The sequence below is a fragment of the Ailuropoda melanoleuca genome, chromosome 14 (genome assembly GCF_002007445.2).
Source record: "Ailuropoda melanoleuca isolate Jingjing chromosome 14, ASM200744v2, whole genome shotgun sequence".
In the NCBI taxonomy this organism is placed as follows: Eukaryota; Metazoa; Chordata; class Mammalia; order Carnivora; family Ursidae; genus Ailuropoda; species Ailuropoda melanoleuca.
In genome coordinates, this window is record NC_048231.1 from 61,652,659 (window position 1) to 61,678,078 (window position 25,420).

At 43.4% G+C, this 25,420-nt stretch overlaps 1 protein-coding gene across 3 annotated transcripts in view; it reads right to left on the bottom strand.

Moving 5' to 3' along the window:
* Positions 1-777: 777 nt before the first annotated feature.
* ZNF521 (zinc finger protein 521) overlaps positions 778-25,420 on the bottom strand; it is a 273,128-nt gene continuing 248,485 nt past the window's right edge. For all 3 annotated transcript variants that reach the window (XM_034643332.1, XM_034643331.1, XM_034643330.1), the window contains exon 7: positions 778-1,585. In XM_034643332.1, coding sequence (XP_034499223.1) covers positions 1,556-1,585 — 30 coding nt within the window. In that variant the 3' untranslated portion in view covers positions 778-1,555. The remainder of the gene's footprint in view (positions 1,586-25,420) is intronic.

Below are 25,420 nucleotides of genomic sequence, written 5' to 3' on the forward strand. Positions count from 1 at the left end.
AGAGGCATTGTGGGTGAAATGCTTTAAGCCCGATGTGCTTGGAGGTGCCCATCCACAGCAGGTGCCTACTTACCAATTTTGATGAAACATGGAGACCAGGACTCAACTCACGCATTGCCATTCTCTCCTTTCCCACAACCAAAGGGCTCTGGCATTAGAGCTCCGGTTCATGCCCCATTTCATCGCAGGCTGCGGTGCCAGCCGTCCTGCAGAGCCACCCACGCCCGTGTCAAGGCCGATGACCAGGTTGCACCGCCTCGCCTGGCAGGGGGGGTCGAGGCCCTGAGGCGGAGTGGTTTGGGGAAGGCCACACCGGAGTCGGCGCCGAGCTAGGCCAGCAGCCGCCCGGCTCCCCGCTCCGTGCTTTGTCTTCTGAATGAACAAAGCTGCTTCTTAAGCACACATAAGCCAAACTGCCTTTCAAATTGCAGCCATCTACTTCGAGTTCAGATTTGCACAGCATGACATGAATTGGGCTGCAAATTATACAGAAAACAGCCATCACATCCATCTGTGATGTCAGAATCCTCCAGTACAATGTGACCTGGTAGTATCTGGGAGACGAGAAGTATATTGGGCCTGATTCTTTCCCCATGCAGCATGATGAATATCCTCCCGGCTGCATTTGGCCCAGCGTGAAAAGGTTAAATATGATGGAGGTTATACCTGCGATATGCTCAGGAGCAGATTTCCCTTCCAAGGGTGCAGGCCATTCGATTTTTTTTTTTTTTTAATGGTAGAGTAACTAGAAAAAGAAAACACACAAATACACTCATACCTAATGGTAAACTGAATTTATTTCCTCTTGGAAAACAATTCCAGTAATCTCCAGGTTCAGACCGCAGAGTAAACATTAATAACAGTAACATACAGGTTAGTTCAACTGATTCAAGAATTTGGCTGTGTGAAATCATTAAGGAAAACCTTGAACACTCAAAGATTCAAATGTATCCAGGAAAAAAAAATCTTTGACAGTCTACATAACAACAATTGCATATATAGTGAGTCTACCTGTCACACTGCAAGGCTTACAAATATATATACGGGCCTTATCCAGCTGTGGGGTTCTGTTCTGGGAGAACATCTCTTCATGGTCTGCGAGAATCTTCAGCAATAAAAAATAGTCTTGGATTTAACCGTTGATATACCAAAAGAGAAATTCTAGGCTTAAGTGTAAATAAAAGGAAGTCCAAACATTGTCTCATTTGTAACGGCTGTTTTAATCTGTCTTCCTCGAAAATACTTTCTCTTAAGCCATTTTGCTCACTTTTTTTTTTTTCATCTTGCCTGAATAGGGCCCAAGTCCACTTGTCTTTATAAGACCATTTTAGTATCAGACGACATAATACATGTGCAACACTTTATATACAAGAGTCTAGCCGGTGCTCAAAAGTTCAAACACATGAACATCCAACAGTTTTGATAATACAAGTTTTATGGTACAATACAATGTTTCTGAATATTATACATTAACAATGAAAGTTTCGTGCAAAGAGTAAAACATGTTCCCTTTTTGTGCCACAGAAGTCATTCTCCTTGAGAGACCGTATTTGCACTAACTGCTGTGTTGGGTCATTGTATGGTTCTGTAATAAAAAAGAAAGAGGAGAAAAAAACCACTTAAGTGATCTTATTGTCATCAGACCAAGGATCTATACATGCCGGTTGACTGATAAAGACATGAACTGTGTTTCTGCCCCCCCCCCCCCCCGGAGAGGTGCTTGTGGGGACCCCAGTGAGTACCAGGATGGAGAGGCAGGGCCAGGGGCCTGTGGGAGGTGAGATGACTGGCCTGTACCTTTCCTTTTCTCTCTGCCTCTGCCTAGCCTTCCCAGAATCCCCTCCCACCTTCCACCATCTCTTCTTATCAAAGGAAGACCTGGTTTTCTTTTCTTTTCTTTTTTTTTTTTAATTTTATTTATTTATTTGACAGAGGGAGGGAACACAAGCAGGGGGAGTGGGAGAGGAAGAAGCAGGCTCCAGCAGAGCAGGCAGCCCGATGTGGGTCTTAGTCCCAGAGCTCTGGGATCACGCCCTGAGCCGAAGGCAGACACTTAACGACTGAGCCACCCAGGTACCCCAAGAACTGGTTTTCAAAGAGCAGGGTAGCACAATTTTAACAGTTTTATTTATCTATGTGTTGTTTCCATTACAAAAGCTTTTGGTCTCACCACTCTTAGATGGGAACATCTTGACCGCAGAGGCTCTATCTGTCCCTGAATATGGCTTTTACAGGCAAGGGCTGCCTGGCCAATAACCCACAGAAGGGGCAAGAAGCTTCTCCAGCTCCTCTCCTGGGGGTGGGCTCGGGGTTGTCCTCCAAGACTCAGGAACATATCACGGCAGCCACAACCACCCCCAACCCCAGTTGAAGCAGGCTTTGCGGTACATGAGTTATCTCCTTTCCATCCACACAGCACGGTCCCTTTCTGAGTGGACACCCTCCTTCTCAACTGTGAGAGGCCAACTGTATACCTGGACCTGCAGCTTACAATGGGGGATGGCCCAGGGCATTCCCTCAGAGCATAAGTCTGCAGACGGCCTGATTTTCCCCTTCCCTCCTCTGCATTTGCCCTGAGCCAGGATCTCCCACCTATCAGCTTACACATCCCTTCTGCCCCATCCCTTCTGCTCAGAACCTTGAGCTCTAGCTCAGAATGCAACCACTTCCATGCTCACCCCATATAAAACTGATTTCCCCCCCCTCTGATTTCCTCCTGACTTATACTGCTCAGAGTACACATCTTAGGTCTTGCCTTCTGGTTATTTGCAGCCCTGGCTCTCTCCTTATGTCGGAAACTCTGGTGTTCATTCATTTATTCATTCCTTCACAAACATATCTTGAACACCTGTATCACCCCCTGGCGTGGTCCTCAGCAACAGTCGCCGTAAAGACCCGGCCAAATGAATGACCGACTGGCTAGAGGGCTACCGAAAGGCACGGGATGGCCCCCGCATTGACGCCTTCCAAGGGCACACAATCTAAAGAAGAAAGGCACGTGGGCACAAAATGGCAAAGCAGTGTGGCCGGAAGAGATCAGAAATGAACATAGGAACGCCGTGACTACCACATCTAGCCCCGTCTCGCCTTTGGAGAAGGCTTTGCAGCGGAGGTAACACGTGACTTCTGAGTTGAGGCTGGAAACGTGAGAACGCACTGGATTTCACACTCGCATAACACTCACGTTTTTGAAGCCTGGCAACAAATAATGACGAGGAACGTTATGTCGCTCTCTCTTACTGAAAACAAACCTATTTTTATTAATTCAGTGAAAGATAAGCTGGGTCTTTTTTCTTCTTAGTAGCACTAGCCTAAAGCTGCACACAGGAACAATGTTTATGCCAATCCTCTTTTTCTTTGTATCGATTTCTAAATACTTCTGAAAATTAGTTTTCACCAACAGGTAGAAAGGGTAATCAAAATACTGATGAGATTAAAAAACTTTCCTACTTCCTTAAAAATAAGCACGATGATGATCAGAGAGTTTATAAACAGTACAAAAGCTCATTTGGTCAAAATATGGTATCTGAGCGTTCTTACACCTTTCGTTATCTCCAAGAGTCAAGTCTGATCAGGTTTTTCATTGGTGACAAAAGTTACCTAAATGACAGGACACTGATGGGTGGTGGGAGATTTTTTTTAAAAACCATAATCAAAGTTAAAAAAAGAATCAATTTAACAACATTAGTTTTAAATGTGTAAGTGCTTGTAACAGACATTCCGATAGGATTCTAGAGGTTAATAAAGGAAGATATATTGCAATCTCTGCAGTGTTTTTGTGTGTGCCTCTACTGAGATTCTGCAAAACAAGAAGCTAACACAAATTGGCTGTAATAGTTGGCAATGGTTGTGTCTCAGACGCTTTCATCCTAAACCAAAGCCATACAAGCCTCTTCAGAGATGCAGCGAAATGAACAAATACGTATGAATCACTCATTGCAACGGACCGAAGTTGCTACTATAAAGGACTTATGCTTTGCATATTAAGAGAGAAGAAGATAAATCATTTGAGAGAAGGACAAGATTATGGCATGTGAAATTCAAGCTTACACAAAAATAAAGAGCCCTAATATAAATAATGTCTAAATGGGAAATCTGGCATGAAACATGGTAAAGGCAGGAAGTTCTCTTGGTGTAGAGAAGCCTGCATCCCACGGAGATCAATTATTGACATCCCCCCCACCCCCCCTGTATTTTTTCTCCAGCTCAAATGAGGACTCCGTAAGACCAGCTCACCCCAGCCCAGCCCGGTGCCCACCACTGGTAGTGACTGTCAAGATGGGAAGGGGACATCCTGCTAGGTGGTCTTGGGTAATGGGCATATTTGCCTTGAAAACAAAAGAAACCCAGTCCCTCAAAGGCCTTCCCTCACCACCTTTGGGGATCCCCGGGCTGTGTCTGTTCCCCTCCCCCATGCTTTATTCTGAGTCCCTAAAAAGAGAAATGGCCCAATTTCATTTTCTGAAGGAAGGAATGGGTGTCACCTGCCCAGGCTGGGTTGGCTTTCAGGGGCTGGAGAGAATAGACGGAGAGGAAGTCTCCAGACTTCACTGAGGGTCCTCTGATAAGAGAAACAAGAAGTGACTTCATGGGAGCCCTCTGTGCTTTTTTTTTTGTTTTTTGTTTTTTTAAACTCATAGACATGATTTCTTTAGAAAGGGAGAAAAAAGTGGGAAAGATGAGCAGTAGAGAAGAGAAGCACTAAGCACACAGAGAGGGTTAGGCCCACGAGCAAGGTTCCCTCTGGCTCGGGCTCTTTCCATGACACGGAGCAGGTCCTGAGTCACCGCAGGACAGATGCCGATGCCCAGGGAGGAGAAAGGGCTGCCAGGCCGTCAGCAAGCAGCCTTCTCCGCCGGAGAGTTTCGGGCTCTTTCCCTCCAGAGGGAACCACGACGCTGGAACAAAGCACTGGGTCATCTCACCACTTTTACACAGCAATTCACAGTCCCCAAAGTACTGGAATGCAATGACAGCTTATGAGGAGAAAGATCTGTTCCAGGGAAGGGAAAGTGTTTTACATAATCGAGGAGAACATCAGCGCGAGTCGTCGGGGGCGTGTGAGGGGGTGACAACAGAAAAGGAAGTGGGAAGAGAAGAAAACTTCTGAAATCCCACAGAGAGCCATATTCTACTCTGCAAAAAGCCATCTCTTGGAGACCCCATGTCTAAGTAACTGAAAATTGCAAACCATTAATCCCAGTTATGAACAGTTGTTTTACACGAGGGGGGGCTTAAAGTTAAAAAAAAAAAAAAAACCAAATCCACAGCACACCTTAAAGCTTAAAAGAAGATCCATCTAGGTAGGGCACCTTAATAGCCAGGTTTCAAAAAAAACCACTCTCCTTGCTGTAAAGGGCCCCATTTGGGAGGAGTGTGTTCTTTTTTCCCCTATAAATGTGAAATTAAACTTAGAAAGCTAAAAAACAGACAAGGACCTTCAAAATTCCCTTCTAGCACCATGCATTTCTTTTAAAATACGAGATGCCTTTCATTTTACAAGACTGGAATTCTCATTTTGGGCTTGGCACTCTAACAAATGATTAATTCAGCCTCCTCCTTTCTGAGAGCTGACCACATTTACTGGTCAAACGGTTTAATCCTATTTAAAATGCAATCCAAGCAAAATATTTTTGAATAAAAATGAAACCCCATGATCTCCTGAAACTGCTCACCTTGGCCAAGTTACCCCATTTTCCTGCGATCTTGATGCGAATTGGAATATTTGCACCAATAACAATGATGAAGTGAACCTTTGGAGGAAAGCCAGGGGGAATCTACCTTCCCAGGGAGGAAAAATGCAGTCCCCACCCCCAAAAGTTGTGCCCACAGATTGCCCTGGCTTGTCCAATATTTTGGCAGGGACCACGTCTCGTCTGTGCTTTGTAACCCTCTGTTGGCATCGGCAAAATGTTAAGTAGCTCTGGTAATAAAAATAAAAACTGCGTTTGAATGGAAGTTTTGTGAGATCTTTTGATTCAAAGATGTTAATCATTTTTACCATGACTTGCCTATTTATAGCCATTTGTCTCGAACAAATTCTGACAAGCTTTTAAAACTAAGAAAAAGAGCCAGCATGCTATTTTGAAAAGGAATGAAAAAAAATATAACAAGCTTTCCACTAATTCACCACGCCATTAGAATCCCGAATTTAAACTGCAGTTGCATTCAATTTAAATGAGATGTTTTCCAACCAGATGAAATAGTAGGCAATCGCGGCTCTGTAACAATGCAAGGCGGGAAGAAATAAAAGAAATATAAAAATTAAATGTGGCTGTTTCTTTCAACAGATGGTGACAGCGCCATGGCAGCCTGTTGTTTTTTCTTTAGTTGAAGAACGCAAACATCCGTAATCAATCATCACTGATTAACTAATTATATTACCCTTCCTTTTATCACGAGGGTTGGACCTTTATCTGTAAACACTATGGATAATCTGTATGCTCTGATTTTTCCAGAGGCATATTCCAGTACACTCACAGTCAGGCAGATCCAGGCTGCACACAGAATTCCACATTACCGTCCACCTTGAAGCCCTGATCGCTTTTTTATTTTATTTTATTTTTTTAAACAAAAGCAATTGGTTTCCAACAGTCTGGATAATAAGTCTTTTGACCTGCATTCTTCTTTGACCCATTAAGGTCACCCCTGTGCTCGGGCATACAGCTGACTTAGGAAATGCCTGCAAGTCCTACATTTCATCTCCTGCCCACTCAAAATAAAGCTTTCTTTAAATGTGTCTGTACGGGTCCCTGAAGGCCAAAGAGGCATCCCTGTAGTGGGCAATGGAGGGACAGAAGCTTCTGCCTTTATTAATGAATGCAGACCATTATGAGTCTAGCTGGCTCCTTCCCTGTTCCCAGAAGCATATACTGTACGTGACTTAAAATGCTAGAATATTGACACAAAGCGAGCCGGGCACCCCTAAGGAAAATTACTCCTTGGATATAATGTAGGCTCGTAACAGCTATTAGAGTACAAAATAAAACCCTCCGGGATCAAACTGACATATACCGCATTCCACCTAGTCCTCAAACATTAGAAGAATTTCTTTGTGAAGGCATTCTCAAGGACAGCATTAAACTGACTTTTGTAGCAATCTGCAACAGCTTTTTGGCTCAGAGCTTTTAGTACTAAATCTCTGCTTTGAATCAATACAAGTACTATATCCTCCACATTAATCAATACATTTGGTTCAATATATGTTCTATTAAATTATACTTTCTAATCAAGATTTGTACATTTCCACCCTCTCTCTTTTTCACCCCCAACTTCTTTTGCTAGTGAAATAGTTTTAAAAGCGTATACTGCTAATGATGACAGGACACTGGGTTATTTCCCCCACACTCTAGAGAAAAACTATGGCACAGGACGGCCTTTAAACCCTTAATAAGGTTAAGGGGATGTGAATGTAATAAATGAACATTTTCCAAGTCCACACAACTACAAAAGTACTCTGAGTTTTAAATTAATTAAAAGTGAATTGCTACAGTTCTAGAAGCACCGTTAGTAACGTTCTAGAAATTACACCGAAGACCCAAATCATCCGAAAGTACCAATCGGACCCCATTTTGCCACCCAAAGTTTCTCCTGTCCACAAGCCATACACTTCCTGGTGGGAGAAATTGGGGGTAATTGTGTTTTCATAGACTTTATCCGGTAACCAGCGGGAACATGTGTATGGGTAGGTGCGTTTTTGCAAGACATGCTCTATTTTAACGAATATTCTTTAAAAGATAGAGATATGATACTTCCCAAAGTGCTTTGGGAATCTAAAAAACATATTCATGGCCATTTTCATAGCCAGGGAAGTTGAGTCATAATTTTCACTTTGGTAGAATTTACTAAAATGGGGTTCTACTCTTTTGTTTTGACATAGCAGTGGCATTTCAGAAACTGTCATGATACGCTTTTGCTTCTCCCTTTAATGCCATGAATGTTGCATTTATGATCATGTTTGCCCTGACAGAATGCCCCTTTTATTTTTTCATATGGTAATACTATCGCCATGAACTTACAGAGACACTGATGCACTTTCTTTTGACATTTAACACTTCACATGGGCTTGGCCTGACATCTTGAAGCATTTTCGGATGACACCAAATTATATTAAAAAAAACAGTGAAACAGTGTCATCAGAAATGACCAGAAAAATCCAAGATATTAATGATAGGAAAGGACCATTAGGTTATTTCGTTTGTCCCCTTGCTGGAACATAGTTGTTTTATAAAGTTGATACTCCAGGCTAATTTTCAATGGTTCTGGCAATGAAGTTTCCATCACATGTCCCATAGGAAATGGTTTCACATCCTAATAAATTTCACTGAAAGACATTTCTATTATTGTTGTTGTTCTTGGGACACTCACGCTAAATAAGCCTAGCAAAGGGTGGTCTGAGATAACCTTGAAGCACGTGGACATTGGCATGTTCGTGAGTTTATGTTCCGAAGTCTTGACCATATATTTGCAGCATTAAGTTCTATCTCCTCCAAAGTAACCCAAAAGACAATCCAGTAAACCATTTCTTAGTCATTATACACCGTGTGTCACTCTGTTGCTTCATTTTAGCAAGAAGCCTAGAAATTAAACAGGTTCCAGAAGGCCAGTGGGACTTGCCTTTCAACAGCCAACCCTGACACTATTGACACATTGGGCTGGACAATTCTTTGTGGGGGAGGGGGCGTCTCCTGCCCTGTAGGATATTCGGTAGCATCTCTGGCCTCCATCAAAAACAGGCCAGTTGTGGCAACCATCAGTGTCTCTAGACATTGCCACGTATTCCCTAGAGGGGAAAAAAAAAATCACCCCCAGTTGAGGACCATGGCTTTACAGTGTTGTGAAAACACACTGAGCTTGCTGTGCCACGCTCGAGTATGCCTATCTTCAGTCCAACAGTTATGTCCTCTGCCAAATTTAAAAGCAAACAAACAAAAAGGATAGCCAAAGGGACACATATGCTGTGTGGAACTATATCACATGGCATTTTAAAATACAGTCAATGGGTGAGAATGGGCGATTGTTGAGAAAGCATGGAAAGGATATATAATATCCTTTGAGATATATAATAAATGGTATTGCACGTATGAACAATCGAGTGTCTCCAGAAAATGTCCACTCATTCACAACTTACCATCCATGTACCATCAGTGAACAATTTTCCTGGCAATTAATCAATGTGCTGCTTTAGGAATATTTGCAACCTGACAAAGGATAAATATTAAACTCTGGAAATTAATATTTAAGGTATGGAGAGTTGAACTATCTACTTTGAACAAGCTGCAGAGCCATCATCCTTCATTTGCTGGCCTAGATTTAATAGCAGGAGCCAATTATACCTGTACATAACGAATGCATCAGAGAACCAAAAAAATGTTTTCAGAGCTGGGAGGGTCCTAGCAGCATCTGTTCCGATATGTCATTTTATAGATGACGAAATTAAGACCCAGAGAGCGTAAGCCAACTTTCAAGGTCATGCATCTCCTCCAGTGGCTCAGCTGGCTTTGGGATGAAGCAACTGCGAGTGGCACTGGTTGATGTGTTCTAATCCCCGGGTTGGACAGGTAGCAGAGACGGCAGGCGCTCACCGTCGTGGCACTCAGCAACTATGGGGAGGCAGGGTGCTACGGGCCATAGAGATAGGACACCTCACGTCTTGTGAGAGAGAAGTCACACTTGCCTGGTGCTGGACTGAGGAGGAGGTTAGAAGGGAAGGAGGGGCTCTAGAGGGAGAGTAAGCATGAGTCAGGCTGACAGTCCGGGGGTGTAGACTGTCCGGGACTAGAAACCATCTGTGGGGCTGGAGATCATTCAGGCTGGGCAGGGAGGTGGGAAGCCACTTCAAAAAGAGCCTATTTTCATCATAGGACCTCTCTCTCACAACGTCAGACCAAGCAAAGCCTGTGGTGGTTACCAGTGTTGCAAGAATACCCGCCTAATTCGCTTCACCTTAGTCTAACATGTCTTCAGAAGCCTACGCAAAGACTGATGTTTAAAATAACGCCATGTCCAAATTGCTAATGTAGAATAATTTCTGGAATTTTGACAATTAAACATCAAAGAGAAATAAAAGAAGCCACTCTGGTCCACCAGTTTCAAAAGGACACTACTGCTGATGAGTCATACATGGGGAATAGTAACATGGTCATAATTCCATTTTTCACTGACAGCTTAAAAACGATAGTAACACTTCAGTCGCTAGCTGACTCCTATCTGTTTTGCATACTGGCCAGGCTTAAAATTTTTCCATTTTGGAACTGACAACAGCATACAATATCTACTATGTTACGGGGCGGGGGGGAAGTGCCAAATTGGAAGTATAGGCTAAAAGGGGCATGGTGGCCACTGGGAAATATATTAAAAATCTCAGGTTTATTTTAAAAAAAAAAAACTGTGAACTACTTGCTTACATGCAAGGGGCCAAAAGAAAATTCAAAGCAAACTATACAAAGCCAGCAAAAGTGAAAGAGAGGCTGCAGCCTGAAGACGCTGTTTGGATTCTAGAAGAGCAGGAGTCCTGCGTATTATGGGATAGAAGGCTTTGATAGGCAATACAGTCTAATAAGATATTCAGGGATTAAGTCAGTGCTTCACGGACAGATGTGTCCATGTGCCAGTTGTTGCTAAGCTTTAATTTTTCCCCCTGCAATGTTTAATTTATCACACTGGCGCTTTCCAAACCAGAACATCTGTAAACAAGGTTAAGAATGACCTCCTTCCAATTTTACATCTGTGAACAGTGCCCCTTCTTCGTGCTCTAATTTTAGATACCTTAAAGATAAATAAATCTGGAAGGAAGAGAAAAGAAGGCTTGTCTGACGCTGTAATGTGTTCATCTTGGGCGAATACACATTTCCTCTCTGCCTGGCTCTTGACGCACACAACTGATTCTTGCTGCTCAAGCCATAGTCAGGCATCCCCTTCCCAGTCAAACGCAATTAAACAAACTTCTGCTAAATATTTAACAGCCTCGTGTAGTAATTAGCGGCAAATAATGGGAGCTTAAATTGATAATTGCTCAGAAACGTCCTCTTGCCAACATTATAAGTTTCCCGCTCCTCCCTTTTCTCTTAGATTTTGAATCCCGGAAGGTTTTATTTTTAAAGGACTCGGTTACTGAGATTACCCATGGTGACATAACTTGGCCCACGATCTTGCAGTCAAGTTGGGCTGTTTTGCTGTCGGCTGCAAGATTCTCCCCGCATTACTTATTCTACTTCTGTGTGTTTGAACTCCATCGCAATTTAAAGTTATGTACCTGAAAGCTGCTGGAACAGGGCATTGATTTAAAAACTGACTGGCAGGCTTAGGATTTAAACTCTGGTCCACTAGATTCAAAAGGTCATCTGATTAGAATGAGAGAGGCACAAGGCTTGTAATTTATATTCAAAGGGTAACCTTTGTAGGGAGAAGGAGGGAGCAAGGACTCTTTCCGCTTTTCCACTCCATATGGACAAGGATTCCCTTCAACCAAATTCCAATAATTATGAAAAACAGTTTATTGAACTTGGACAAAAAGCAAAAGAAATGCCACTTCCTTGTAGTGTATTACTTCTTTTATTAAAAATACTGCCACACTCTCTAGGAGGTAAACTCATATTAAGAGTAAGTCAAATGTGTTATAAATCATTAAGAATAACAGAAAAAAAGTCTTTCCCCATCATGAGCAACCGAATGCTTGTCTACTAGGGCATTCGCTTCAGCAGATATAAATTAAAAGGATAAAACTGTAAAAGGACGATATTTGACTTGCATCATTTACATAATTAAACTGTGTACGTTTCAGTGTGTGTGCATGCATGAACATGCGTGTGCATGTGTGCACATGTGCACGTCCAGAAGGAGAAATGTTGCATACATGTGTGTGTTCCACAGGTAAAGTCCCTGCTGTTGGCCTGTGATCTTTCTGTCCCTCATTGCCTCAAGTAGCCCTTGTTTTAAATTCTAAGAAAGTCCTTTCAACATGCAAATATTTCACAAACCCAATTCTACCAGGGTGTTTCTCACTTTAAAAAAAATAAAACAACTCTGGTTTGGAGAGAGGAGAAGTAATTTCACACTCAAGGTGGGTGCTTGTTTTCTTGCTCGCTTTTTCCCCTGCATGTTTTTGTGTACCCTAGAAAGGTTCCAGCCCCCTCCCTTTAATCATCTCCCACCCCCTCACCCTCTGCCATCGCCCCTGGTGGTTGGCGAGTACACTCAGGCACCAAGAGAGACCAAATCTCCTACACTGAACCTTGTCAGGTCTTTGGGTAGATCTGTGTTTTCTCTTGTCTGTCATCCACTCTTGTCTCGGGGGCTTTCGGGGCTTACAATGGCAGTGCTGTCCCCGGCTTTCCACCCAGCCAAGAAGAGCCTCTTTTTGATTCAGAAACTCCCAGGTTAAACTCCCATTCTCCTCCCACTTCCTGGGCACCTTTTCTGACATTGCTCTCCAGGTCTCTGTGGGACAGTTTCCTCACCTCTCATGGTACACAGAGCTACTAGAAAGACAGCCTTTAATTCCCCCGCACAAAGATGTGCTGTAACTATGGTGAGAGTAATCTATAACCCTCACATTCTTATATAATTTGCTACTCCAAGTTAATTTTAATTCATTACAATAAAGCAATATAATTAAAAAAATAACTCTTTAAAGTGAAGTATTTAACATGATCCTGGAAGAAAGGCAGCTTTGACTAACAGAGGGCCAGGCAGCAGGCATGGTGCATACTCACGCAAATTCAAAGGTGAGCCGTAAACAAGTACACACGGCAACACTGCCATGCATAAAGGGCCTGGCAACGGGAGGCCTCATTCTAATCAGTCCTCAAAGGAACCTGCCATACAGAAGTGGCACTTATTCTAATTTAAAGCCCTCATGCTTGCTTCAGTGTTGCAAAATTTATAAAAGAATAACTTCATTAAACCGCCTGGCACTTCAAACACAAATGCAAACCAGCCACAACACAGAAGGAGCTGGACAAGAGGAAGAGAAATATTCCCAGAGAGTTGTTAGCTCGCATATTCAAATGAAGTCTGCATTTGGGCGCTTCTCTTCCTGATGACGGGGTTTGACATGCAACTTTCCTTCACCAAGGGCTTCTGCTCTTTACTTCTGTCCTGAGGCCTGTTGCTCCTAGCAGTCTGCTTAATAACACTGAAAATCATTCAGAGGGGTCCGGCAAGCCACGTCACATGCAGAAATACGTCTGGCAGTACAGAAGTGAACACTATTCAGTGTCCTTTCCTGGTCTGCAGAGAGAAGACTGATTCTGAACACACACTATTACAGTGTCCATTTACCAGGGGATAGATTTCAGACTCTTCTAAGTTGAAGCACTCATGAAAAAATAAACTTTTTTTCCCCCCTTCACTTGGGTCTTCCAAGAAAGAAAGCAAGAGTAAGGGCTAAGTGGAAACCATCTGCTCGATCCAGGCACAGCACTGGAGAAAATTTAGCGTCACATCCTAAAACACACACTTTTAAGGAAAATTCTTTTTCTCCACTGAATCAAAGAAATGCTACAGTAAAATCACTTCAGGCTAGATTTCTAAGCGACAATGTAGTTTATGTCAGAACACACATCATTTCATGCTAACTGTCAGCATGTTTCTCCAAATCCTTTTTTTTTTTTTTGGATGCAATGCAAAGACAAATCTAGAAGCCTGTTGAAAAACTCCAAGCCTCTGAGAAAGTGTGTGTCACATACAAGTTGTACTCTGCACTGCGATCTGGAGAGATCCCAGTAATGAGTGAGCCCTTTCCTGTTCAGGGTTTCTCAATACCCACATCCAAATTTGGACAGAGATTCTGCTACAAAGAGAGCAAGAGGAAGAATGCCAAACTCTTGAAAATGGTCATCCATGGATGGAGAAGAGGTGAAATTGCTTAAGGTGACTCTCTCCAAAGGCACATAGCAGAAGACGTGGGGCCCAGCTGTCTTTCGGAGCTGTGCAGCGGGGTCTGCTGTCGCTCAGAGGAGAGACCAGCTAGAGGATACTCACGCCAGGCTGATGAGAGGACAGACGGACACGGGAGGTGTGAGCATGACAATTATCGCCCAAAACAACAACAACAAAAAGGCAGTGTGATGTGATTCGCATTATAAACAAATACTGAAATTAATTCTCTCCATCTTTATAAATATGTTTTTATAGTGCTGAAGGCTCTTTTACTATCACATAATGCCACAGAGCGGTGAAGGTACGTTTCTATTATTTTTCTTCTCCATGAATAAAATAGGGCTAATCAGATGGAATGAATGAGCTAATTCAATTACAGGCAGCCTTTACTGTGCAATAAAATATGGATTATTGATCTTGGGGAGTTGGCAACGCATGATGCAGATTCATGTGAATGAAACCTGAAGATGCGAGTTTGACTATTTTTACGCATGCTTGAATCTACTAGGACTGTTTCCACTTTGGCAAAAGCAGCAAAAGACAACAACGCTAACTAATGAAACTCAGGGCTTCAAAAGGGGACTGATGAAAGGTCACCTCAGAGGGCAGGTGTGGCCGCCTGAGAATCAGGCCCCCTTAGCACGGGGCGGGGGGGGGTGCAGGCAGGGTGAGCCATCCCTGGGTAGACTCCTACAACGGAGAAGGGAGGAGACACGGACGGTCTCTCCTGGCCTGTCTGGGGCGCGGTAAGCAGAAACTTATTTGGGAGACTGAAATTTACTCCATAGGCATCTTGCTACCAATCCAATCTGGTCCCATCATCAGAACGAATGTATTGCTATGGCTTTGCACTTGTGAGCCGGAACTTGTTTGAAATACAGCGCCGGACTGTTCTAGCAGAATCTTTTGGTCTTTTATCTCTTAAAAAAAAAAAAATGCAATAATCAACCCTGGTTAGAAAGAAAGCAGCTCTGAGTACATGAGGGTCATGTGGACCGGAAAGCTGATGCGGCAAACACTAAAGGGAAAAAAGAAGGTGAGCTCTGATATTTGGTGTTTATTTACACAACTCAGTCCTGCCTTCCCATTTCCCCTTAAAAATCTGCCCCCAGGCACTGTGGCGGGCTGACTGCAGTTCGTGCTCCGCTCCGAAGTGCACGCCAGACTGTCTCCTGGATTCCTCAGAAACTTCTCCCCGCCCTTCCCTGCAGAGCTAGCCCTTTTCCTCCTTGTGACCAGCTCCCCGCCCTCGCTACCTTTCTGCCGAGGGCCAAGCCCCTGCCCCACGGCAGCATGGACAGAGGCTCTTTCCTCCCCTGATTTTTTGTTCAAAGGTCGACATGGGTTCTGTGTTTTGGTGGGCGTCCCTCCAAAGCACGGGCAAGTGGACATGTGGCCTGCTTTCGGAAAAGACGCCGACGAAAGGGAGGAATCAGAGATTCCTAAACAATGCCGCACAAAGTTGCCGGCTGCTCGGCTACAGGCCAGAAAATGAATCCAATTTTTCATTCTGTCATTATAAATATTTCATTGCAAATGGTACTGATTTTCTGCAACTGTGGTTAAGCAAAGGGCCTCTGTGTGAATATTTAAGAAAAAAAAAAAAAGGAGGAAGACAACGAAGAAGAAGGAGGGGGAATGAAAGGTTAGCCACCAATTAATTTCTTACTTTAAATGTAAAAGATTCTGGGAGAAATTCAACAGTGATGTAGTGTGTGACTCAAAGAAGAAGAAGAAAAAAAACATTTACTCTGCTCCTCTTCTGACAGTTTCTCATAAAATATCTGCAGCCCATCTATCTTTTAGTACTCCAGGCTCCTCTGGAGAGCAGAAAATGGTGGTTTAAAGCTCACTTCAGTGCCAGTCTGCGGGAGATTGCTTTCCACAGGACCCCCGCTGATGGAGGCCTAGGGGAAGAGGCCCAGGAGTTATTCAATCAGCCCGAGACTCTGGGGCGGCTGGGGGTCCTTTGAGGGCTGATTATAAAGCTGCCCTCCTGTTGCCTGCCTCGGAACAGAATGAAATGAGCAGCCTCTTGCTGAGCAGATTCTGCAAGAAGGAATTTCACCTGTCATGGAGTTTGTCAGAATTTCAGGATTTATCTTGGTGCAAAATTAATAAAATACCAACCAGGATTTCAGGCTGACTCCTCAGCCGTGTCATCTCAAAGTGATCTTTCACCCAGGAAAACCTGGACAGTGCGTATAGCCCTGCTTGCCCTACTTTCCCTTTGGAGGGTGAGCGAGGGGATGTAATACCACCCAGACATCAGGACGGGATTTTGAACCAATTACGCACAAGGCTGAATTACGTGTGGGTGCTACTGTCTTAATGTGTGACCTCTCACCTCGCCGCTGTAGTTCCAAAGCCTCTTTGGAATAAGCCCAAGTCTGAAGTATAAAAAGGCCATTTCTGCAGTTTATAACACAGTGGGTCCCCAATGGCATCACATCTGTTAAATGCATACACTGGTATTTTAGGCCTGAATTTGATTTATCTTTTAAAAAGGAGTCCTAACAACAGACTATGTTAAGAGCACAGATCGTGAAACGTTACAAGTTAATCTCGGGTCGGCCGTGAACGAGGAGGTGCAGTTTCATCGTTTGGGTGAACACGCATGCTCTCGTGCCCCGTCAAGCCCTGGGCTCTCTGCGGGGTATGGGAGTGGGGTGTGGTGGGGGGAGGGCCCCCCAGGGGATGGGACAGGCAGGGAACAAACGTCTCTGCCTACTCTGGAGCTCTGGGCTGCAGCCAGTTTGGGAGGTCAGCGTCCTTGCCCACTCCACTGCAGATCACCACAGCCACTGCAAGTGTGGTTTTGCGAAGCCCAGGGTTTGATCATTTCGAGATGAGGCTTGCGGAGCCCCGGGGCAATTAGCTCTGGTCCTCAGGGTGGGCGGCATCATGTCACAGATGGGGCAGTGTGTAGGGACTGGCTTGGCACTCACGCCACCGGCTGGCCCGAGCCACTGGACAGAGGGCATAAACATTTCTCAGCTTTGACTCTGGACTCTGGACTCAGGTTCAGAATAGGCATAACTCCAACCGCAACATCCACCTTGTCTTGGATGCCTGGCCCCCCACCACGCTCAGACCATGGGTGCCTCTTCCTAACCGGTGATTGGCAGCACAGCCCCGGCTCGCAGAGTCTGCCATTGGTTTAAGGCAATTGCCGCCTCCCTGTCCATTTTCCGATGGACATTTTCTAAACGAGACATTAAACAACCCCATAATGCGTAATGTGTTCCTTCCAGCTCTTCTCCTAGTTAAATGACAATCCCGTTTCGGAGAGCCACCTTTACGAAGCAGTGGGGGCCCGACAATATGAATATGAAGAGATCTCAGGAAAGGGTGAGGAAGAGAGAGGGAAAGCTTGCAAGTGAAGGCACAGATGGTGGGCGGGGACGCAGGGTGCTCTCAGCAGGCTTCAGTGGAGATGCATTAACTCCATGGAGGGCTGAGGGCTGCCCACCAGTACCGTCATGAATTATAACTGAGTATGGGAGTGAGGTCTTAGTGCCTGGCTCACAGCAAATAGACTGTTCTATTTTCCTGCCCAATCACCTTTCACCCTTAGAAACTCAAAGCACAGCAAAGCACACTGCTGATATTTAATGGTTATCCCAGTAGCCTTTCATGCGTCTAGAAGGCACACAAACTTAGCAGATGTGCCCAGTGGTGTAAGTCAGATAATTATAAAATTAAGTTTTGGCAATGTCAAAAACAAAACCTTTTACAGGCGATTGGGGTTTGCAGTGAGAGGTGGTCTTCTGTCAGCTGGGGGACTGAATCAAAGCAGGAGGGGCCGCGAAAGACAGATGCCCGTCTCCCAGCCGCGCTGGGTATGGGGGAAGAGCCACCTTCTTGCACACTTTTCTCTTCCTCTTACGGGAAGGCAGTTCCTGCCCAGTTGGTTAGTTCTCCCACTCGCTCATTCAATGAAGTTATCAATGAAGGAGGCCTGTTATTTTAGGCAGTTTAAAATTTCACCACTTTTAACGGACTCGTTTACCCAGCCTTTCACTCCCGCTTAAAGCCTTGGAGTTGCTGTTCTAAATGACAGCACCGCGAGCGAGTACTGCTTTTAAGCACTATTCATCTCGCCCGCCACATCTCGGGCTTTTACAGAACACTGCTCTCTCTCCAATAAGGGGAACTTACTCTTTCATAGCTGCAGGGCAGAGCCTGTTCCGAGCTGTAGATTCGCTGCAAATATAACAATAAAGGATACAAATGCGAATTCCTCTTAAAATACACGCTTGGCTCTGAAGCTGCCTTGCCTTAGCAAACTTGATCAAGGGCAGCCTATCAATCTTTCTCCAAACGCACAGCAACAGCTCATTTCACGCGGCTGTCCGATGGATTGCCACATCGATGGATCGGAAGGCGCTGGAATGAATTCCTTGCTCATTTCAGGGGATTTATAGTTGAAGTCCGTGATTACCATCTCTCTTTCTCTAATTGTCACACCAGTTGGATATGGAGGTGGTGTTTTCCAATAGTCGGGTAGAAGTTTGTAAACACAAAGGGTCTATTCTTGGCATTTTGTCTCTGCTCATGTGAGGAAGCTGATCCATGTGTGGAGCAAACATCTAAAATAGGAACATATGTGGGAATTTAACGTGCCTCTCTGGATTGCAGAATGTTCTAGAAATTGGGATTTCCGGATCTCTCCAAAGGATCTGACTACAAACGTGGTGAGACAGGGCTCTGTCTTTACAGGACAATCATGCCTGCAGTTTCTCGTTCCCTAAAGAAAGCAGTTCTTCTGGCGCCGTGGCAGCCGGCCGTCTTGGCGACATAGAAGGTGGTGGGGCCAGCTAGAGCCCAGCCAAAGCAGAATGTGGCAGAGGTGATGAACATTTCCAGGGGGTGGGGAGGGAGGGGGCTGTGGAACCGACCACAGTGCTCTTCAGTACACCCTGGCTGGATGCTCCATAAAGTCGCACTGATGGCAGTTCGGAGATGGCCATCTGTCGTCAACTCTGGGCCAGACAAAAAAATAATGTCATGGCAGATCGCTAACAACAGGGCTGTTGGAGGAGGGAATGAGTCCTAGAACGAGGAGGTGGTGCTCCATCTTTTAATAGCGAAAACCAGCCATCGATATGAACATCAAGAAATTAATGGATGGAGAATTTTTAAAAACTGAGCTGGGGTGTTGCAGAAACGATTCAGATGTAAATAAAGTGGTTTTAGCTTATTGCCGTCGCCTCTGCTGCCCTTACTTCAGTCATATTAGCCACTTGATTCTTGAAAATTTGACTAGCAGGACACATGGTGAAGCAGTGAGGGCCAAATTTAGTAAAAGGTGAGCCCACGTTGTGCCTCCAGGCATGCACACGCCGATCAGGCATTTATGGGTACAAAACGGGTAATTGAAAATGCATTTACTCATTTAGTCCAAATGAGTTCATTGTGACAATTATGTTTATCTATCTTTCTGGATGCTTGCTTGATTTCTAGACGTAGTCTTAGAAAAAAAGCAAAATAAACCTGCCTCATCTTTAGATGCGTTGTGAATGCTATAAAATTTTAAACTCCCTTCTTTGCTCAAGCTAGAGCTTAGCTTTGTGCTACTGCATAGATGTTAGGAAGTGGGGGGGAGGGGGAGAGAGAGAGAGAGAGAGAGAATGAATGAAAAACAGTCAAACTGAGGTTAGCCGTGTTCTATTTCTTTGTCCTATATGATTAACTTTCTGCCTTCAATGGTAAGGCCAATCAATCCTGATTGAATTATCCAATATTAACAGCTGAAAGTGATCAAAAGTAATGGTGAAAACATAGCACCAATCAATAAATCAATGCAAATGATTCAGTTCCTGGAGATTCGATCAAATAAAAGAGATAGATCAATTTAACCACTGAGCAAATTAAGTGGAAGTTGGTGGAGCACCAATTTACTTCAAAAGCCCCGCAGGCCCGCAAAGCGGAGAAATGAGGTGGTGGAGAAACGGACCAGTTCCAGACCCACATGCTCACTTGACACAATTTATACTCCTGAGATCCCTGAGGCTATGTGATGTGTTTAGGGGCTGTGATTTCAGCCCCAAGAACGAGAGATGCAGAGGTCCGAAGGATCTGAAGAAATGGAGAGCCCAGGGACTGGGAAACATACACCACCCAGCAAGAGGCAGGAAGTACGCCCCCCACAATGACTGTGCTCCCAGACCGTCGCTTCGGAACCCAGCGATGGCAGGCCCAGACAGGGAGATGGGCACATCTTCTAATCTGGGGTTCCCACAGGAAGACCACATGATAACAGGCAAAGCAGGACAGGGTTTGTGAGTCTTACAGTTGGAGTGGGGATAAGGAAAGAGATTTCAAACTCCATTAGATGAAACAATTGAAAAAATTGTGAGGAGTATCAGAGGCAAAATAGTTTAAGGGCACCTCTAGCTTTAAAGGCATACTTTTCCAGTCCTCCGGTTTGCGAAAGAAGATCGGCCTGACTCAGAGAAAAATATGACCCCAAACTAAGACAGACCTTTCCCCAAATCACACCCAGATCCCACCTTGTCTTTGACGGGGGAGCAAGATAAAACTTTTTGTTTTGGTGACATGTCTTTAATTTGGGGTGTGTGAAGAGAAGGGGCAGGTTGTTTTGAAATACATTTCTGAAAGCAAATATGTTTTGTTTTATGGTTATCTGCTAGAAAGAAAAAAGGAAGGAAAAATGCCCAAGACTCTTTAATCCCTTGAAATGGATGAATGTTTAAAAATAAGAATTTTTACCTGGATACTAATTAACATGAAACTATGTCAAGGTATGATTAATTGGGAAATCATTCCAGTAGAACGAGAGCAGAGAGCTAAGGAAAATTCTGACGTGTCTGAGATCGAGTCTGAGATCGAGACTTCATTTCTGAGTAATGACGATTCAATTTTGTTTATGTAGGTCAGCACTAGGGAGCAAGGAGAGGGTCAGGGAGCCAATGTTCACCCCATGCCTGTTTTGCTCTACACTCTGCCCTGAGTGCTCAGTACCGGCTACTCTGCTGCACTCTCTCACCAGGATTCTGGGAGGCAGGTAGGAGGCCTTGTCGTTTCCCACATGCCCATGTGACAGATGGTAACACTGAAGGCCACAGTCCGATAGCTTGTAAGTGGCAGTGACCACAATCAAACTCTAGTGCAACTGACGCCCTTTCCCTTGTACTAAGCTGCCTATACAGAATTAAAAGCAAATTAAAACAAATGAAAAAACACACAGAAACTATTTTTTTCAAACTACTAACCATTTGAGACTTTATGGGTGCCTAATTCTCCCACGACCACAGATATCAGAATCACATCTATCCTTCAGAACCGGCTTGAATGCGTCCCACGTGATATTTTTCTTGAGTCTCCCAGCTGGAGAATAAGCATCTTCTCTTGGAATACTAACAGTTTATTACAGATTAGCTCATATGATGGCTAATCATATGCATATCTTATCTTTTCTAGTGGACTGTAAATACGATCTAGTTCTAATTATTATTATTATTTTTAAAGATTTTATTTTATTATTTATTCGACAGATAGAGACAGCCAGTGAGAGAGGGAACACAAGCAGGGGGAGAGGGAGAGGAAGAAGCAGGCTCATAGCAGAGGAGCCTGACGTGGGGCTCGATCCCATAACGCTGGGATCATGCCCTGAGCCGAAGGCAGACGCTTAACCGCTGTGCCACCCAGGCGCCCCTAGTTCTAATTATTTTTGATATGTCAGAATTATTGGGATCATGGTCAATTTAAACTGATGAAGTTACATTTTTAGAAGTATTTTAATTAATAAATATATTTCCTTAATTAATAATGACATGGAGACAACAGAAGTAAATAGCATAGCACTTGTGATTTTGACTATTAACAAGGACTCCTCAATGTCTCATCACATGTTAGTCAATAACTTGAGACACGAATTTGTATTACATTTATTAAAAGGCTAGTTGAGGGAAGGAGCTAAGTTAGCCAGTGACCCAGTCACCGGCTCAGCAGCCACATTTCCACGCTGTGCTGCTGTCTTATGCAACCCATCCTAAGCGCACTGACTCATTTTTCCTTCAGAAGTACGACCAGAAGACCTGAGCACCAGTTAAGCTGTGGTGTGAGAAAGATGCATCAAGATCATGTGATTTGGTGGGAAAGTGATTTGGGAAGAAAAAGAGCTGAAGAGACAATTGCCTATTTAAACAGAAATGATATCCGGAAGAAAATCACAGTGTATCCTTTGGATTGTGAGATGATTACTGCATTTTGAGTGTGGAAAACACTGCATTCGTGAGCTAATGAAGGGAAGGGCTGTGTATCACAATAACCTTTGATTCAAAAGGAATTCAAATACCAGAATCTCAGGGCCAATCCCCTCTCTCCCTCCTGCTGGAATTCCCTCTATGTTCATTAAATTCCTAACATGGTGCCTGATGGAACTTTCTGTGGAGACACATTGGAAGAGGATGATTGGATCACTGCCTTTGAATTGTAGCTTTTTGAGAGGCACCAATTAAACAGTAATTACTATACTGAAAGAAAGTGGCCTATTCAGCAGCATTTCTACAAACACACAACTTGCTCACACCTGTATAAACCACTTTGGATACAAATATGCATTGTAGGATATTATTCTTGGACCACACCATCCCTCTCTCAAAGCAGCTTCCCTAAGTTCGGCAGAAAAAGTTTTGAGGTCTATTAGGAAAACATGTGAAACATTCAACATATTCATTTGCTTTTAAAATAACAAAATGTTCATTTAGTTCAAATAATGCACTTTTATTCCAAAGCACATCTTCCCTACCAGCATGCTAGGTGGACGTATATTAGAATTCCTTGCACAAATGAGGGAAAACTCTACCAAAAGAAAAAGACTATATCTTGCCAATAATTATACATTATATATCTTTAAACTGGAATTTAGAACTTTTGGTCAGAAAGGTTTAGGGATCATGTGAAGGACATAGCTTCCACATGGCAAAAGGTGTGTCCTAGATTGAGTGTTCCATAGAAATAGAGGTTTTGTCTTGTTTAATTCTAAAAGGAATTGTGGTCTGGGATGTCCAAAAGACGATGTCTGAATTCTTAGTCTCCTGAAGACGGACGGTGTATAATGAGGAATGACCTGAGTTCAGACTAACATTGTAGGCAATATCATTGAAAATAACACACACACACTCCTGTGTGTGTGTTGTGTGTGTGTGTGGTATACAATTTTATACCCAGCAAAGCACTTCTAGTCACACAAAAAAAATGGTTTTACATTTTTAACTGGGCATAAGCAGTGAAAGAAATGTAAATTACTTATTATGGTCATGAAATCATTTATGTGCCATTAAAAGATACACCATCAATATGTCATGAGGTGATTTTGAAATGCTCATCCTAGACGTACCCTAGTATTCTCACCATGATAGTAGAGTCAAATAAACTATATGCTTTCAGGGCACCTGGGTGGTTCAGGGTGGCTTAGTCGGTGAAGCATCTCACTTCAGCCCAGGTCATGATCTTGGGGTCCTGGGATCGAGCCCTGTGTCAGGCTCCTGCTCAGGGGGGAGTCTGCTTCTCCCTCTCCGTCTGCCTCCCACCTCCCCACCCCTGCTCATGCTCTCTCTCTCTCTCCCAAATAGGTAAATAGAATCTTAAAAAAAAATAGCTATATGCTTTCAATCTCCAATAGGATTTCAGTTCTTGGACATTTAGTTTTAAAATCTCTTATGAAAAGTTCTCCTTGCTGAGCTTCAGATAGATGAGTATAAGTTCAAGTGGTATGTATAATGTGTATCAATTTTAAAATTTGTGTTTTTTTCCATACCAAAGCATGAACCAACGTGAGCTGATAAAATGGCTTCATTTTTCATTTTTCTACTCTTATGATTTTGGTTACCGATCTAATTTTCTACTGTTACCTTAATTTCAGTTGATTTCCCCCCTCATTCTAGAAATTAACAAAACTGTTATGGTTTTTGTACACTTATCATACCCACTTTTTATGCAGGAAATAAAAGAAATCAATCTTTAAAAATTACATTAATTCCATCCTCTGAGCACAGGTGTAAAGGTAATTTGGGTAATGAAAGCAAATGTACAGGACTGTAAACCCCTGAGGGTAAAGCACAAAAATCTAAACACTCTCAAAACTAGAAAAAGTAAAGTTAACTCTGATCCATTTTTCTTAATGTATTGAAACCAAAAGCCACTGCTACTACTGGGGATTTTAGAAAATAGACCTACATAGATATTCCAAGGCCTGTAGTATTAGCTCTCCAGAAATTATCACATACTAACTATAAAAACCGTTCCTATCTAAGGGATGATGCATGTATTGAGGCTGAGTATTCATATCAAGACCAAAAATGTGGGGCACCTGGGTGGCTAATTTGGTTGTGTCCGACTCTTGATTTCAGCTCAGGTCATGATCTCAGGGTCCTGAGATCAACCCTGGCATCTGGCTCTGCACTCAGTAGGGAGTCTGCTTGAGACTCTCTCTTTCCCTCTCCCTCTGCCCCTCCCCCTCCAAAAGACCAAATATGTATGATTCTGAGTTATAGGATTAGAAAAAGAATGCTCACAGCTTTGGATTACAGACTAAGTCTTATTGTAGCCCAGATCACGATTTTTTAAAGAAAGATTTTATTTATTTATTTGACAGACAGAGACAGCCAGCGAGAGAGGGAACACAAGCAGGGGGAGTGGGAGAGGAAGAAGCAGGCTCCTAGCAGAGAAGCCTGATGTGGGGCTCGATCCCAGAATGCTGGGATCACGCCTTGAGCCAAAGGCAGACGCTTAACGACTGCGCCACCCAGGTGCCCCCGAGATCACAATTTGAATGAATGAGTCAAGAATGACTTGAGACATGTTTGACCTTCTAAGATCTTAAAGAGAAAGAGTTGTGTTTTGTACTGTATCATATAAACCAACAGTTCTCAAAGTGTGGCTCAGGGACCTCTGGGGTCTCCTAGATCCTCTAGGGGGTCTGTTATGTCAAGACTATTTTCATAATAGCATTAAGACATTATTTGCCCTTTACACTCTCATTATCTCATGAGCGCACAGTGGAGTTTCCTAGGGCTACTTGACAAGTGATGACATCATCTCTCTGACAGCTAGTAGAATCGCATGTGTGTACCTTCTTGTGTTTAAAACATCTTTCAATTTTGATTTCTAATATGGAAATATCAATAGATAATAACCCACATAAGTCAAAGCCCTTTGTGGTCATCAATCATTTTAAGTGTAAAGGCATCCTGAGATCAAAGAGTTTGAAAACCACAGGTCTATACTAATTGTAGAAAAGAATGAATACCATACATTCCATGAAACCCTAAAATACACTATAAAAGAAACCTGGAATCCTGAAGGATGTGTTTAATTGCTTAGTTTTGTCTGTACTACAGTGGGCTACAGGCTACTATGGCCATGGTGTTGGTCTCTTTTAATGAAAGACATTGAAGTCTTACCAACATGTTAGCTGCATCAGAAATCTACTAATAGAGTATAAAAGGGCAATTTTGCTGCAAATTTTTTTCAAGAATATTAGAAGTCAGTTTCTATAGAATCTCTACAA